This window comes from Melospiza melodia, unplaced genomic scaffold, assembly GCF_035770615.1.
Source record: "Melospiza melodia melodia isolate bMelMel2 unplaced genomic scaffold, bMelMel2.pri scaffold_32, whole genome shotgun sequence".
Lineage (NCBI taxonomy): Eukaryota > Metazoa > Chordata > Aves > Passeriformes > Passerellidae > Melospiza > Melospiza melodia.
Window position 1 is genome coordinate 7,984,422 of NW_026948638.1, and position 12,773 is coordinate 7,997,194.

Below are 12,773 nucleotides of genomic sequence, written 5' to 3' on the forward strand. Positions count from 1 at the left end.
CAGAGGCAGCTCCTGGCAAGGGCAGCGCTGCAGAGAGAGAGCTCTGGCCAGGAGCAGCTCCTGTGCACAGCCCAGCAGGGCTGGGGCACTGTCAGGGCCCCTCAGGGACACCAGCAGGGCACAGACAGAGTTCACAGGGGCTCAGCACTGGCAGGGGCTGTGGGATGTCCCAGAGGCGGCCGTGTCACAGCAGCACCTCTGTGGCTGTGTTATAGAGGCACAGAGCAGCTGTGATGTCAGCAAGGGGCTGTGTGACAGCACAGAGCGGGCTGTGAGATCATGCCATGCCTGTATGACATCATAGAGGAGGCCGTGAGGTCAAAGTTTGTGCTGTGACATTACAGAGCAGGCAGTGTGACATCACAGAGAGGGTGTGTGACATCATAGAGGGGGTTCTGACATCACAGAGCTGGCTGTGATGTCATAGAGTAGGGTATGAGGCCATAGAGCAAATTGTGCCATCATAGAGTGTGGAACTGGGGCATCAGAGAGTGGGTTGTGACATCACTAGGTGACTGAGTAAAATCCTAGAGCAGGTGGTGACATCACAGTACAGATTGTGAAATCATAGGGTGACTTTGTGACATCACAGAGATTTCTGTGACATCACAGATTGATGTGTGACATCACAGGGGCTGTGTGAGGTCACTGGGGAGGTCACTCTGCCCCGGCCCCCCAGAGCAGTCCAACCCTGCTTGTGCACAGCGGGGTCCCCTGTCCCCCCGGGTCCCCCCGCCCCCGGTGCCGCAGCCTCCCCCAGAGGATGTTCCACGAGATCGACCCCGGAGCCTGACACAGGGATGGGGGCCGGGGCCCTGGGGGTGGGACAGGGGGACAGGGATCCCGTGGAAGCGTCCCTGTGTCCCCCAGGGCCAGAGCCTGGGCCAGGGCTCCTTCACCCTCTTACGAATGAGGCCTTGAGAGCGCTGAAATAATCCCTGACAAGGGATCAGCAAAAACCAGATTGAATATTAATGGACAGGAGCACAAAGTTCCTTGGCAAAAGTCTCTCTGCTCCTGACTGGACACTTCAGGCACACCAAGGAAACAAAGCAACAACAAAACCAAACCAAATCCAGGCAACCAAACCAGAAATGAACCGAGAACTGTCCGTGTGTGTGCGTGTGGGTGTGTGTGAGTGTGTGTGTGGGTGTGAGTGTGGGTGTGGGTGTGTGTGTGTGTGTGTGTGTGACACAAGGACAGTGAGGGCAAGGATAAAAGGAATATGGCCTAAAGCTTAACAGGGCTCAAACTTAAGAGCACTGAACTTACACCTTAACCTTAACAGATACGTTCAACTTCACAATGTAGCATAAGAACAGCACTAAATTATTACAGCGACCTGATAAGGTCTTCAGATGAGAGAAGTGGATGAGAATCTTAGTTCATGATCAGAAGGCTGGATTTATTGATATATGATATATAATACCTTATAACTATACTAAAAGGAATAAGGAGAGAAGTTGCAGAGGCTGCTAAGCTAAGAATAGAATAGAAAAGAATGAATAACAAAGTTCTGTGTCCAGCAGAAAGCAAGGACAAACCATCCTGTAAGTGGTCAGCAAATCCAAACACTCACACAAGCCCAATCACAGCTGCACCTGTTGCATTCTACACCAGCTGATAACAATTGTTTACATTCTTCTTCTGGGGCCCCAGCTTCCCAGAAGATGAGCAAATCCCAAAGAAAGGATTTCTATGGAAAAATGTCTGTGACACTAAATAGTACTTACCTTAACTTATAACGTATGACTTTGCAATTTAACAGAGGAATAACATTTAACAATAGTTACCTTAAATTAAACATAACAACTTTGCAAAAGAAAAACTCCTAACAGCATTTAGCTCCACTTAGACCTAGTGACTTAAACTTATCTACACATCTGACTGACTCACTTATCCAAGGCACTCAAACCCTTCAGAGAGCAGCATTCCTGCCACATTTTCCCAGCACAGGCACTCCTGTGTGCACACAGACATAAAGAGTCAGTGCAAGGCACCTGTGAGCAATTCCCCTGAGGGCAGGCAATGCTCCCTGAGGATCCTTTGGCATCTCCCCAGCAAAGGGCAAAGGGCTGTGCCTGGAGGAGTGGGGGGATTGGCCCAGGCTCTGTCGTTGTTCCCAGCTGGGAGAGGCCCCACTCAGAGGGAGTCGCTGGCCCAGGAGAGCTCCAAGGGCTCCTTTTGGAGCGCTGTTTGCAGGGCCCCAAGAGAGGGGCTTCAGTCCCAGCAGTGGTTCATCCTGGCCACACTTGGCACCAACAGCTTTCTTTGGCACTGTGAGAACAGGGATGTTGTGCCACTGAGGGAACAAAAACAGTTCCCAGCCTGCTGCTGCAGAAACCAGGAGCTGGTTGGGCAGCAGCAGTGCCTGGAGCAGACAGTGTTTGTGATGAGCTGCAGAGGAGCTGAGCCCAGGGGCTGCTGGCTAAGGCCGAGGCCCAGGGAGCATTTCTCAGCTGGAAAGGCGAGCTGAGAAGGGGAGGGGGGAATGCAGCAGCACAGGGCCCATGGAACCAAACAACCATTGTGACACTGTGGGGTCCTGTGAGACCAAGGGACCAGTGTGACACTGTGGGGCCCTGTGAGATCAAGGGACCATTGTGACACTGTGGGGTCTTGTGAGACCAAGGGACCATTTTGACACTGTGGGGCCTCATAGAACCATGGAGAGCACTGTGACATTGCTGGGCCTCATGGAACCAAGGGGACTGTACTGACATTGTGTGGCTCCCTGGAGTGTAGGGATAATTATGTCACTGAGAGGCCCCATCAAACCAAGGGTCCATTGTGACACTGCAGGGCTGCATGGAACCAAAGGTCCATTGTGACATTGCAGGGCTTGATGTCATCAGAGGTCCATTGTGACACTGGGAACCAAATGAGACCGTTGTGACACTGCAGGGATGCATGGAACCAAGGATCCAGGGTGACACAGAGGGACCTCGTGTCATCAATGGTCCATTATGACACTGTGGAGCCAAAGGAGACCATTGTGACACTGCAAACCCCCAGGGTCCAAAGGTCCATTGTGACATTGCAGGGCTCATGGAAGAGAGGAGTCATGTGACATTGTGGGGCCTAGGGAACCAGGGAGACCATTGTCACACTGTAAGTCCTCATGGAATCAGTGGGACCATTATGACACTGTGAGGCCTTCTGGAACCTACGGGTCACTGTGACCCTGCTGGACCCCATTGAACCAAGAGTCCATTGTGACACTGCTGGGCCCCATAGACCCAAGGCACCATTCTGGCACTGTGGGGCCCCACAAAACCAAGGGAACACAGAACAGGTCTGGCTGCTTTGGCCTCCCAGGGGCCATCTGACTGGTCCAGCTGACCCTGGCATGTTGAAGATCTCTTCTCATCTGCTGCTGAAGCACGGGGCTCCGTGCTTTCCTTCCTATGGAAAAGAATTCTCCTTCTCCTCCAGGAACCCATGGTCAGATTTGGGATTTCTCCCCCAAATTTCCATATATCCAGGGATTGTTCCCATAGGAATATTGCCGGTACAAATCTGGCTGCAGTGGTTTCACAAGGGTCGCTTCCCATCTGTCCCCAAAAGATTGGGGAAATCTCTGCACTTTCCTTCCTATGGGAAGGAGCTGTCCTGCTTCTCCAGGAACCCATGGCTGAGACTGGGGTTCCATCTCCAAAATTTCCTAAAAAAAAGACTGCTCCCAGAAAAAATCTGTCATTCCTGACATGTCTGGCTGGCCTTGGCCCAGTGAGGCTCTGACCTCCCTTGCAAATATCGGGGTCTGTGCTTTCCTTTCTATAGAAAAGAACTGTCCTTCCCCTCGAGGTGCCCATGGAGAGAATTGGAACTTCACCTCCATCATTGCCTGTTGTGAAAAACTGGACGAGATTGTTGGCTCAAAACTTTTCATGTGTGGGGGAGGAAGGGGCAGGTCCAGGCTGGCCGTGCCCTGGAACCCCAAACCTTCCCTTCCCTGCAACCCCAGCACTGCCCTGCCCTGTGACCCCAATCCCCCCAGAGCCTCTATCCCAGCCCAGCAGTGTCTGCCAGTCCCTGGCACAGCACAGGCAATGCTCCACAGCCACCTCTGCAGCCCCCAGCCCAGCTCCTGAGAGACCAAATGAGCCCAATTCCCACCTGGGGGAAGGGCCCAGGAAGACCAAGGGTTATTGAAGGCTGACCACAAGGCAAGCACACATCTTCACCCTGCCTCCTCTTGGAATTTCCATCTGAACAGTGCTGGAGTCCAGGAGTTGGTAGCTCTGTGCATGCTTCTCTAAATCTTTCTAATTCCCTCTCCCTGCACATTTTTATTAACTTAAAATTGAACAGGTTTAGAGTTTGGAAAGTTGAATGGGTCAAGTTAATGCTCAAAGAGGTGTTTTCTGTTGATTATATGTAATATTAAAGCTTTCACAAAAATTTCTTTGATTTTCCAGGTTGCCAGTAAAGGCTGTTTTGTTGTTTTGAGTGCCTGAGAACCTCTTGATGGCATTTCTCCACTGCATCCAACTCAGAGCACATAAATAATTGAATTTCCTTTTAAATATCTCATTAAGAGACTTGTCTGGGAGATGGGAGTCAGGGCTTGTCTGTCCTGCTTGGCACAGCCCAGGCAGAGCTTTCCCAGCCACATTCCACACTCCATTTCCCAGCTGGAGCCCCTGGTGCCTCTGAGTTGTGCTGCCCCAGCCCCAGGGATACTCTCCTTGTCTGCCCATTTCCCCACGGTCTCTGGGCAGGGATGGCCTCACTGAGGGCTGCTGACATCCTCAGCACCTTGGAGGCTGCTGCTGAATTTTCCTGCTCCAGGGGCTTGTTCAGCCTTCATCTCTTCAGTGCAGGAATTCAGTGTCTCAGGGCTCATTAACATTGAGAACACCTTAAAAACCCAAGCCTCTGGGAATAATTTGATTTTAATTTTCAAATCTTTTGAGGTGAATTAGATAAAATTCAGTAGTGTATTCAAATTGAATAGATTCTATTTAAAAAGACAGTGAGAAAAGATTTCTTAGGTCAACGGTAGGGGTTTTTTCCCTGTCAATGTATTGATACGTGCAAATTCCAGTTGACACTGAATCCAAGTACCTCCTCATGCAGTTGGAATAGATATGAAAATCAAGACCCTTCATGGCTGACTCTGTCCCTACCCCCACCCCACCATTTCCCCCATCCAAGCCCTGGCACTCAGAGCAGCCTTGTGCAAATCTGAGCTCCCTCCAGCCCAGGTTGCACCTGCAGCTTTCAGCTCCTGGGCTCCAACGCCTACCTGCTTTCCTTGGAGAAGGAGCTGCCTGAGACACAGAGGGATGTTCATTTCTTGTCAGCCAACAAACCCCTGGGAAATAAGGTGTTCTGGAATTCAATGCCCTCCGCATCCCACACCAGCCCTGCATTTCCTTCCTGCAGCCATGGTCTCCAGCAGAGCCATGGAGGCTCTTTGGGCTCTGGACGGTTGCTGCAGCCCCCAAGGGCAGCTGAGCTCTGCCTTTGGCACAGTCAGGCCTGGCCAGCGCAGGCCATGCTCAGCAATTGCTTGTGTGTGCCTGGCCTTGCTGTCAGCCCCGGCAGCGGCTGCGTGACCCCTTTGTGGCCCTGTGCTGGCACAGCCATGGTGGCCCAGGCCCTCTGCAGGCCCAGCCCAGGCCAGGAGCATTGTGGCTGGGAACAGCCCCTGTGCCATGGTGCCCACAGCAGCCTTGGGGCTCTGTGCCCCATGGCCTCCCTGCTGGGCAGCCTCTGCCAGCTCCTGCAGAGCCCCTGGCACCTGTGGGGCAGCACAGACACCCCTGCCCTGGGCTCTGCCGACCTCTGGGCCAGCACAGAGGCAGCCAGGGCTGGCCATGGCCGGGAACAGGCCCTGAGACCTGCAGGAGGATGGAGCTGGGCCACAGCTAAACTCAGCCCAGGCCAAAGCTGGGCTCAGCAGGCACAGCTGCCAAGGGCTGAGCACAGACACTGGCAGTGACAAATCTCCTGGGCCCCCTCCCTGCTCTGTCCATGCCACCAAGGGCACAGAGCAGCCTCCTCTCTGGGCCACTTGCCTGTTTTCAGTGCCTTGCAGAGGCGCTGGCCCTGCCCTACAAGGCCTGGCTTCAGTCCTGCCCCTGCATGCTCAGTCAGGCTGAGATGGACACTGATGGTTTCTGGGCCAGGCTCTTGGAGCCCGGCCCAGCTCCCTGCAAGCTCTGCCAGCTGCCCTGAGCTCTGGGCAGCACCAAGGGCCTCTCCCCAGCTCAGTCCAGCCGGCTCTGGCCCCACAGCTCTGCTCAGACCAGGCTGCTCTGGGCACTGCCCCACGGCCTCAGCCCCTGGCAAGGGCACAGCAGCAGCTGCAGCTGCCACAGAACTCAGCCCCAGCCATGGGGGAAGGTGCTTGGCCAAGGCCAAAGGAGGCACCCTGGCTGCCCTGCTTCCCTCTGCCTGAGGTGCTGAGAGCTCTGCAGCCCCTACTGCCATCCCATTTTCCCAGGGCAGCACAAGAGCCCCAGCCACGGGGCCCTCAAGTGCTGCTCCTGCTCCAGGCCCAGGCCCCATACCAAAGCTGGGGCAGCCACAAAGCTGTGCCCATTTCTGTTCATTGCTGCTCTGATGGGGATGGATCCTCAGCCACTTGGAGTTTGCTGTTGAATTTTACTCCTGTAGAGGCCTCTTCTTTCTTGAGCTCTTCAGTTCAGGAATTTAGTCACAAAGGCTCATAAATATTTATGCAAAACTCTTGAAAAAAAAAAGTCCCAGGGAATAATTTAAGTTTTCAATTCTTCTGTGGTTAATTAGATAGATTTCAGAAGTGTATTGAAAGTGAATATACTTTGTTGAAAAAAATGCAGAGATAACTGGTTTTTTCCTGTCTAGTGTTCATTTCGTGAATATAAATTGGTATCAGCTATGTCCAGTTAGTTTTGATCTCTAGCACCTTCTAATGCAGTCTGAATAGATACGAAAATCAAGATTCTTCATGGCTGACCATCAATAACACTTTGCCCTCACTCTCTCCCCACCATTTCCCTTATCCAAGCCCTAGCACTCCTATAAATCAGGAAGCATGTGGCTGGGAGGACCAGGACAGTGAGCTTCCCTCTGTTCTTGGCATTGGTTAGGGAGCACAGTGTTAGGTCACAGGCTGCCCAGGGAGGTGGGTGAGTCACCAACCCTGGAAGTGTTTAAGGAAAGACTGGATGTGGCACTGAGGGCCATGATCTGGGTGACAAGGTGGTGTTGGGTCCCAGGTTGGACTTGATGCTCTCCAAGGTTTTTTGCAGCCTGGTTGATTCTCTGATGATTGTGACAGTGCAGGGCCCTGGGGAAGCAAGAGACCATTGTGACACTGCAGGGCCTGGTGGCACTAAGCAGACCATGGTGACACTGTGTAGGACACGGCAGCACAGAGCCAAGGGGCCATTGTGACACTGTGGAACCAAGAAGAGTATTGCTGTGTGTTGTTTGTGAGGTGCTCAGGACAAGGTGAGAGACGAGAATCTGATTCCATGTTCTCAGAAAAGCTGATTCATATTATATTATATTATATTATATTATATTATATTATATTATATTATATTATATTATATTATATTATATTATATTATATTATATTATATTATATTATATTATATTATATTATATTATATTATATTATATTATATTATATTATATTATATTATATTATATTATGTTATGTTATGTTATGTTATGTTACGTTATGTTATGTTATGTTATATTATATTATATTATATTTTATGATATGATATGATATGATATGATATGATATGATATGATATGATATGATATGATATGATATTATATTATATTATATTATATTATATTATATTATATTATATTATATTATATTATATTATATTATATTATATTATATTATATTATATTATATTATATTATATTATATTATATTATATTATAATATATTATATTATGCTTTTCAAAAACTGTGCCTTAGAAAAAGAAGAATAGAGACATAAGGCTTACCAAGAATGATAATGAAAACTCACTACTGACTCCTCAGAGTCCAATACAGCTGATGGTTATTGGTCATTAAGTTAATTCACAAGTTTGGATAAACAATCTCCAGACCACATTCCAGAGAAGCAAAACACGGAGAAGCTGAAGCTCCTCATCTTCCCAGGAGAAGAAATCCTGGCGAAGGGAATTTTCAGAAAATATCCCATTGACATTGCTACACTGACAGACTTCATGGAACCAAGGATCCATTGCAACAATGCAGGGCCTCTGGGGACCAAGGGGCATTGTGACACTGCAGGGGCCCAAGGATCCAAGGGACTTTGTGACATAAAAGGTCTCATGGAACCAAAGGGACATTGTGACACTGGGAGGCCACATGGAACCGTGGTGACACCAAGTTGGCTGGGAGTATGGATCTGCTGGAGGGTTGGAGGGCTCTGCACAGGGCCCTGGACAGGCTGGATCCAGGGCCCAAATCCAATAAGGTGAGGTTTAACAAGACCAAGTGCTGGGTCCTGCACTTTGGCGACAACAACCCTTGCAGCACTACAGGCTGGGGACAGAGTGGCTGGAACGCAGCCAGGCAAAAAGGGACCTGCAGGGACTGAGGGAGAGCAGTCTGGACATGAGCCAGCAGTGTGCCCAATGAAGGCCAATGGCTCCTGGCCTGGATCAGGAATGGTGTGGCCAGCAGGGATTCTTCCCTTTTGCTTGACACTGGTCGGGCAGCACCTGGAGTGCTGTGTCCAGTTCTGGGCTCCCAAATTAGAAAGGACATGGAGGGGCCTGGAGCATGACCAGAGAAGGGCAACAAGGCTGGGGAGGGGTCTAGAGCACAAGAGCTATGAGGAGTGGCTGAGAGAGCTGAGGTTGTTTTTCCTGGAGAAGAGGAGGCTCAGGGGAGACAAGGCGGTGTCAGGGCAAAGTTTGGACTTGATGATCTCCATGGCCTGTTCCACCCTTGCTGATTCTGGGATTCTCTGAAACTGCCCTTGGAGCAGTTGCAGGATGAGCCCTGGGCCTCCTCTTCAGAAGCTCCAGCAGCCCAGGTCGCTCAGCTTCTCCTCCCAGCCCCAAAGCCCATCCTGTCAGTCCTGCAGAGCCTCTGCAGCTCCTCCTCACTGCCCAGAACAGGGAGCCCCAGAGCCAGACACAGCAGCCCAGATGTGCCCCCCTGGCCTGGGGTGCCTCTGGCAAGGGAGCAGCACGAGGCACTGCGGGAGCCTGCAGACAATTCCTGCAGCACTTGCAGGATGATCCTGCTGCCCAAGGGACGTTCCCATGGGGCCAAGTAAGGAACTGCAATGGGGAGTGGGGCCAGAGAGGAAAGGGCAAACAGGGATGGGCTGTTTGCAGGAGAGGGAACAGGGGTGGACAATGGGAAGAAATGTGTACCACGGAAGAGTTAACAAATCAAAGGTGAAGCAAAGGAAATTCTCAGGGCAGTTTGGGCGTGGCTGCCAGGCAGCCCTGGCTCTGAGCAACAGCGTCTGCAGTGGCACAGGCAACTCCCAGCTCATGGGAACAAACTTTCTGGCTGAGTGCACAGGCCAGGACAAAGCTGAGTGGTTTCCCTGCCATCCCCCAGCCCTTGCTGGCCCCAGGGGCTGATGGCATTTGTTCTCCCTCAGGTTCATATCCTCACACCAACAGCATGGGGGTGCTCCTGCCTACTGTGTGCAATGCAAACAGGGGCTGCTGAGCCAGTGCTGCCATGTCTGTGCCTGCAAGGATGGGGCACCTGTGTGAGCTAGGGGGAGAGGCCAGGGATGCAGAGGGGGGATGTTGTTGGCAGCTCCATCAGGACGCTCTGGGACGCTGCCCTGGGCTGTGCAGCGTACTGGGGATGGATCAGCCCCTGCTCTGCTGCTCCTTCCCATCTGCCCCAGGGCTCTTGCAGAGCACCAGCTATGCTCTTTCACCCCAGCCTGCCCACGGCCAGCCTAGGGCTGCTCACAGGGCTTTTCTGTGCTGAGCATTGGCCTGGCTGTGTTCTTGAGATAGCCTGGGCAAGGAGCCTGGAGCCCCCAGGGCCTGGCCTGAGGCGTCAGTGCTGCCCCAGCAGTGCCCATGGCCTGTCCCTGCTGCAGCCCCAGCACTGCCACAGCCAGGACTGTGCCTGGCCCTGAGAGCACTCAGGCGCTACAGCAACACCAGGGCCACCAGGGCAGTGGGGCAGGGCCACGGCAGCAGCACTGGCAACACCAAGTGCTGCTGCTGCTGGGCAGAGCTGCAGGGCCGGCACTGATCTGCCCCCAGCTCTGCACACAGACATTGCTGCTGCAGCTCCAGAGAAGGCAACAAAACGGCATCTCTGCAGAATACTTTGCTGGGAGATCCTTTCCTTCCTTTAATGCCACCACGGGACCAGCCCCTTATTAACAAAGTCTGTGGCCATGGGGAAGGTAGAGACAAACAAAATCAGAAATGCTACAATGACATTTCTTTGTGGATAACATGAACAACATGAACAGGGGACAAATGACTCCACAATGAAACCAAAAAGAAGTATCATAGATGATTTTTATTGGAAGTGATTTGAATAAATTGTCAGCAGTTTAATGTTCCTGAAAGCATCCAGTCATCAGTCTCCTCACTGCAGCCTTGAGCTCCTGGTTCCTCAGGCTGTAGATGAGGGGGTTAAGGGCTGGAGGCACCACTGAGTACAGAACTGTCACTGCCACATCCAGGGATGGGGAGGAGATGGAGGCTGGCTTCAGATAGGAAAACATTGCAGTGCTGAGGAACAAAAAGACCACAGCCAGGTGAGGGAGGCAGGTGGAAAAGGCTTTGTGCCGTCCCTGCTCAGATGGGATCCTCAGCACAGCCCTGAAGATCTGCACATAGGAGAAAACAATGAACACAAAACACCCAAGTCCTAAACAGGCACTAACAGCAAGAAGCCCCAGTTCCCTGAGATAGGACTTGGAGCAGGAGAGCTTGAGGATCTGAGGAATTTCACAGAAGAACTGGCCCAGGTTATTGCCATGGCACAGGGGCAGGGAAAATGTATTGGCTGTGTGCATCAGTGAATAGAGAAAGCCACTGGCCCAGGCAGCTGCTGCCATGTGGGCACAAGCTCTGCTTCCCAGGAGGGTCTCATAGTGCAGGGGTTTGCAGATGGACACGTAGCGGTCATAGCACATGATGGTCAGGAAAAAATACTCTGTATTTGCGCAGAAAACAAAAAAAAAGAGCTGTGCAACACATCCTTTGTAGGAGATGGTCCTGGTGTCCCAGAGGGAATTGTGCATGGCTTTGGGGACAGTGGTGAAGATGGAGCCCAGGTCAGTGAGGGCCAGGTTGAGCAGGAAGAAGAACATGGGCGTGTGCAGGTGGTGTCCGCAGGCTATGGCGCTGATGATGAGGCCGTTGCCCAGGAGGGCAGCCAGGGAGATGCCCAGCAAGAGGCAGAAGTGCAGGAGCTGCAGCTGCTGCGTGTCTGCCAATGCCAGCAGGAGGAAGTGCCTGATGGAGCTGCTGTTGGACATTTACTGCAGTTGGACTTGGGACCTAATAATGGAGAAAGGACAGTGAAGATTTAAAGGAGATAGCTGCAAGGAAAAACAAAGCCATTTCCCATATACCATCCTCTGTAACATACATGGACATTCTTTTATATTTAAGAGTTCTGAAGTTTCCTTTTTAACCTCCCCCATGTCTCTCCTGATATTCTTGGATAGCAGAAACCCTCATCATTTCTGCTGCCCTCTGGTAGAACAGAGTGAGTTCCCTGAGGCAAGAGGACAAGTGGAGACTGAGGGGAGATGGTCTGTCACTTCATTCTGTTTAGAATTTCTCTGGGCTTTGACTTTTCTCAAACGGAGGATGTTCACACTCCCATGTTTCTTTTAAAAACACCCAGGTACAGATGAGAGCAGATAGATCCACCACAGCCCAGTTCCACATTTGTAGCCAACGACTCACATTGCTCATTTCACCAACCCAGCAGCATTTTCAGTGTCACAACACCTCTGCCTTTCCCCATCAATCTTATAACTCAGAGATGCTCTAGGACAGGTTTGCACCCTGGATTGAAGCTCCCAGCTTGGACTGAAATCTCAGGGACACTTCCAAGTGTCCTTATAATGGCATTGGATTGAGGGAGATGCAGCTCCTTCCCTGGCTGCACTGACAGCATTGCCCAGAGCCAGGCACTGGGGACAGCTTCACCCTGAGCCAGCTGTGCCCCCTGCCAGAGCCCCCAGGGCTGGGCAGCTGCTCCCAGCCCTGTGCTCTGCAGAGGGAACTGGGCCCGGGGCTGCAGAGCTGCCCCACGGCTCTGCTGCAGCTCTGCCTGCACAGGAGGGGCTGCACGCCTTGGAGCCCGGGTCCTGAGGGCAGAGGCTTGGCTGAGGGCACAGGAGGGAGGGAGCTTGTTCAGAGGGAGGGGCTGCACTGGAGGGAATCCTGTGGGCATCTCTCAACTTGCCCTGTCACAGCATTGCTGGGTTTTTTTTTCCTCTCCTTGCCTGCTCTTCTCTCTGCTTCCTGCAGATTTCCCTCCTGGAGATTTTTCCCTGATCCCTCCCTGCCAGCACTCAAAGACCCCAAATCTCTGTGCACTCTCCTTGGCCCTACAGAACCCTGCCTGTTTGCAGGACCCTAGATGGGGGCAGGTTCTGTTTGCAGCATGGAGAAAGGACAGCTCAGACTAAGCCTGATGGCTCCAACAAAGGTGATGCTGGTGCTGTCCATGGGCAGAGTGGCTGAAAGTACATTAGGGATCTCCTGTGAACCTATTGATCACTAAAAGTAACAGTTTGGATGTCTCAGGCACTTGTCAAAATTCAAAATAAATATTTCATAATCAG

The 12,773-nt window shown here is 51.7% G+C and overlaps 1 protein-coding gene across 1 annotated transcript in view; it reads right to left on the minus strand.

Annotated features, from left to right (window-relative positions):
* The window catches only part of LOC134434128 (olfactory receptor 14J1-like), a gene marked incomplete at its 5' end in the record, with an annotated part of 46,466 nt that extends 35,283 nt beyond the window's left edge, over nt 1-11,183 (minus strand). The window contains one exon of the mRNA XM_063182818.1: nt 10,557-11,183. Within this exon, the coding sequence (XP_063038888.1) occupies nt 10,557-11,183 (627 nt within the window). The remainder of the gene's footprint in view (nt 1-10,556) is intronic.
* Nucleotides 11,184-12,773: the final 1,590 nt, after the last annotated feature.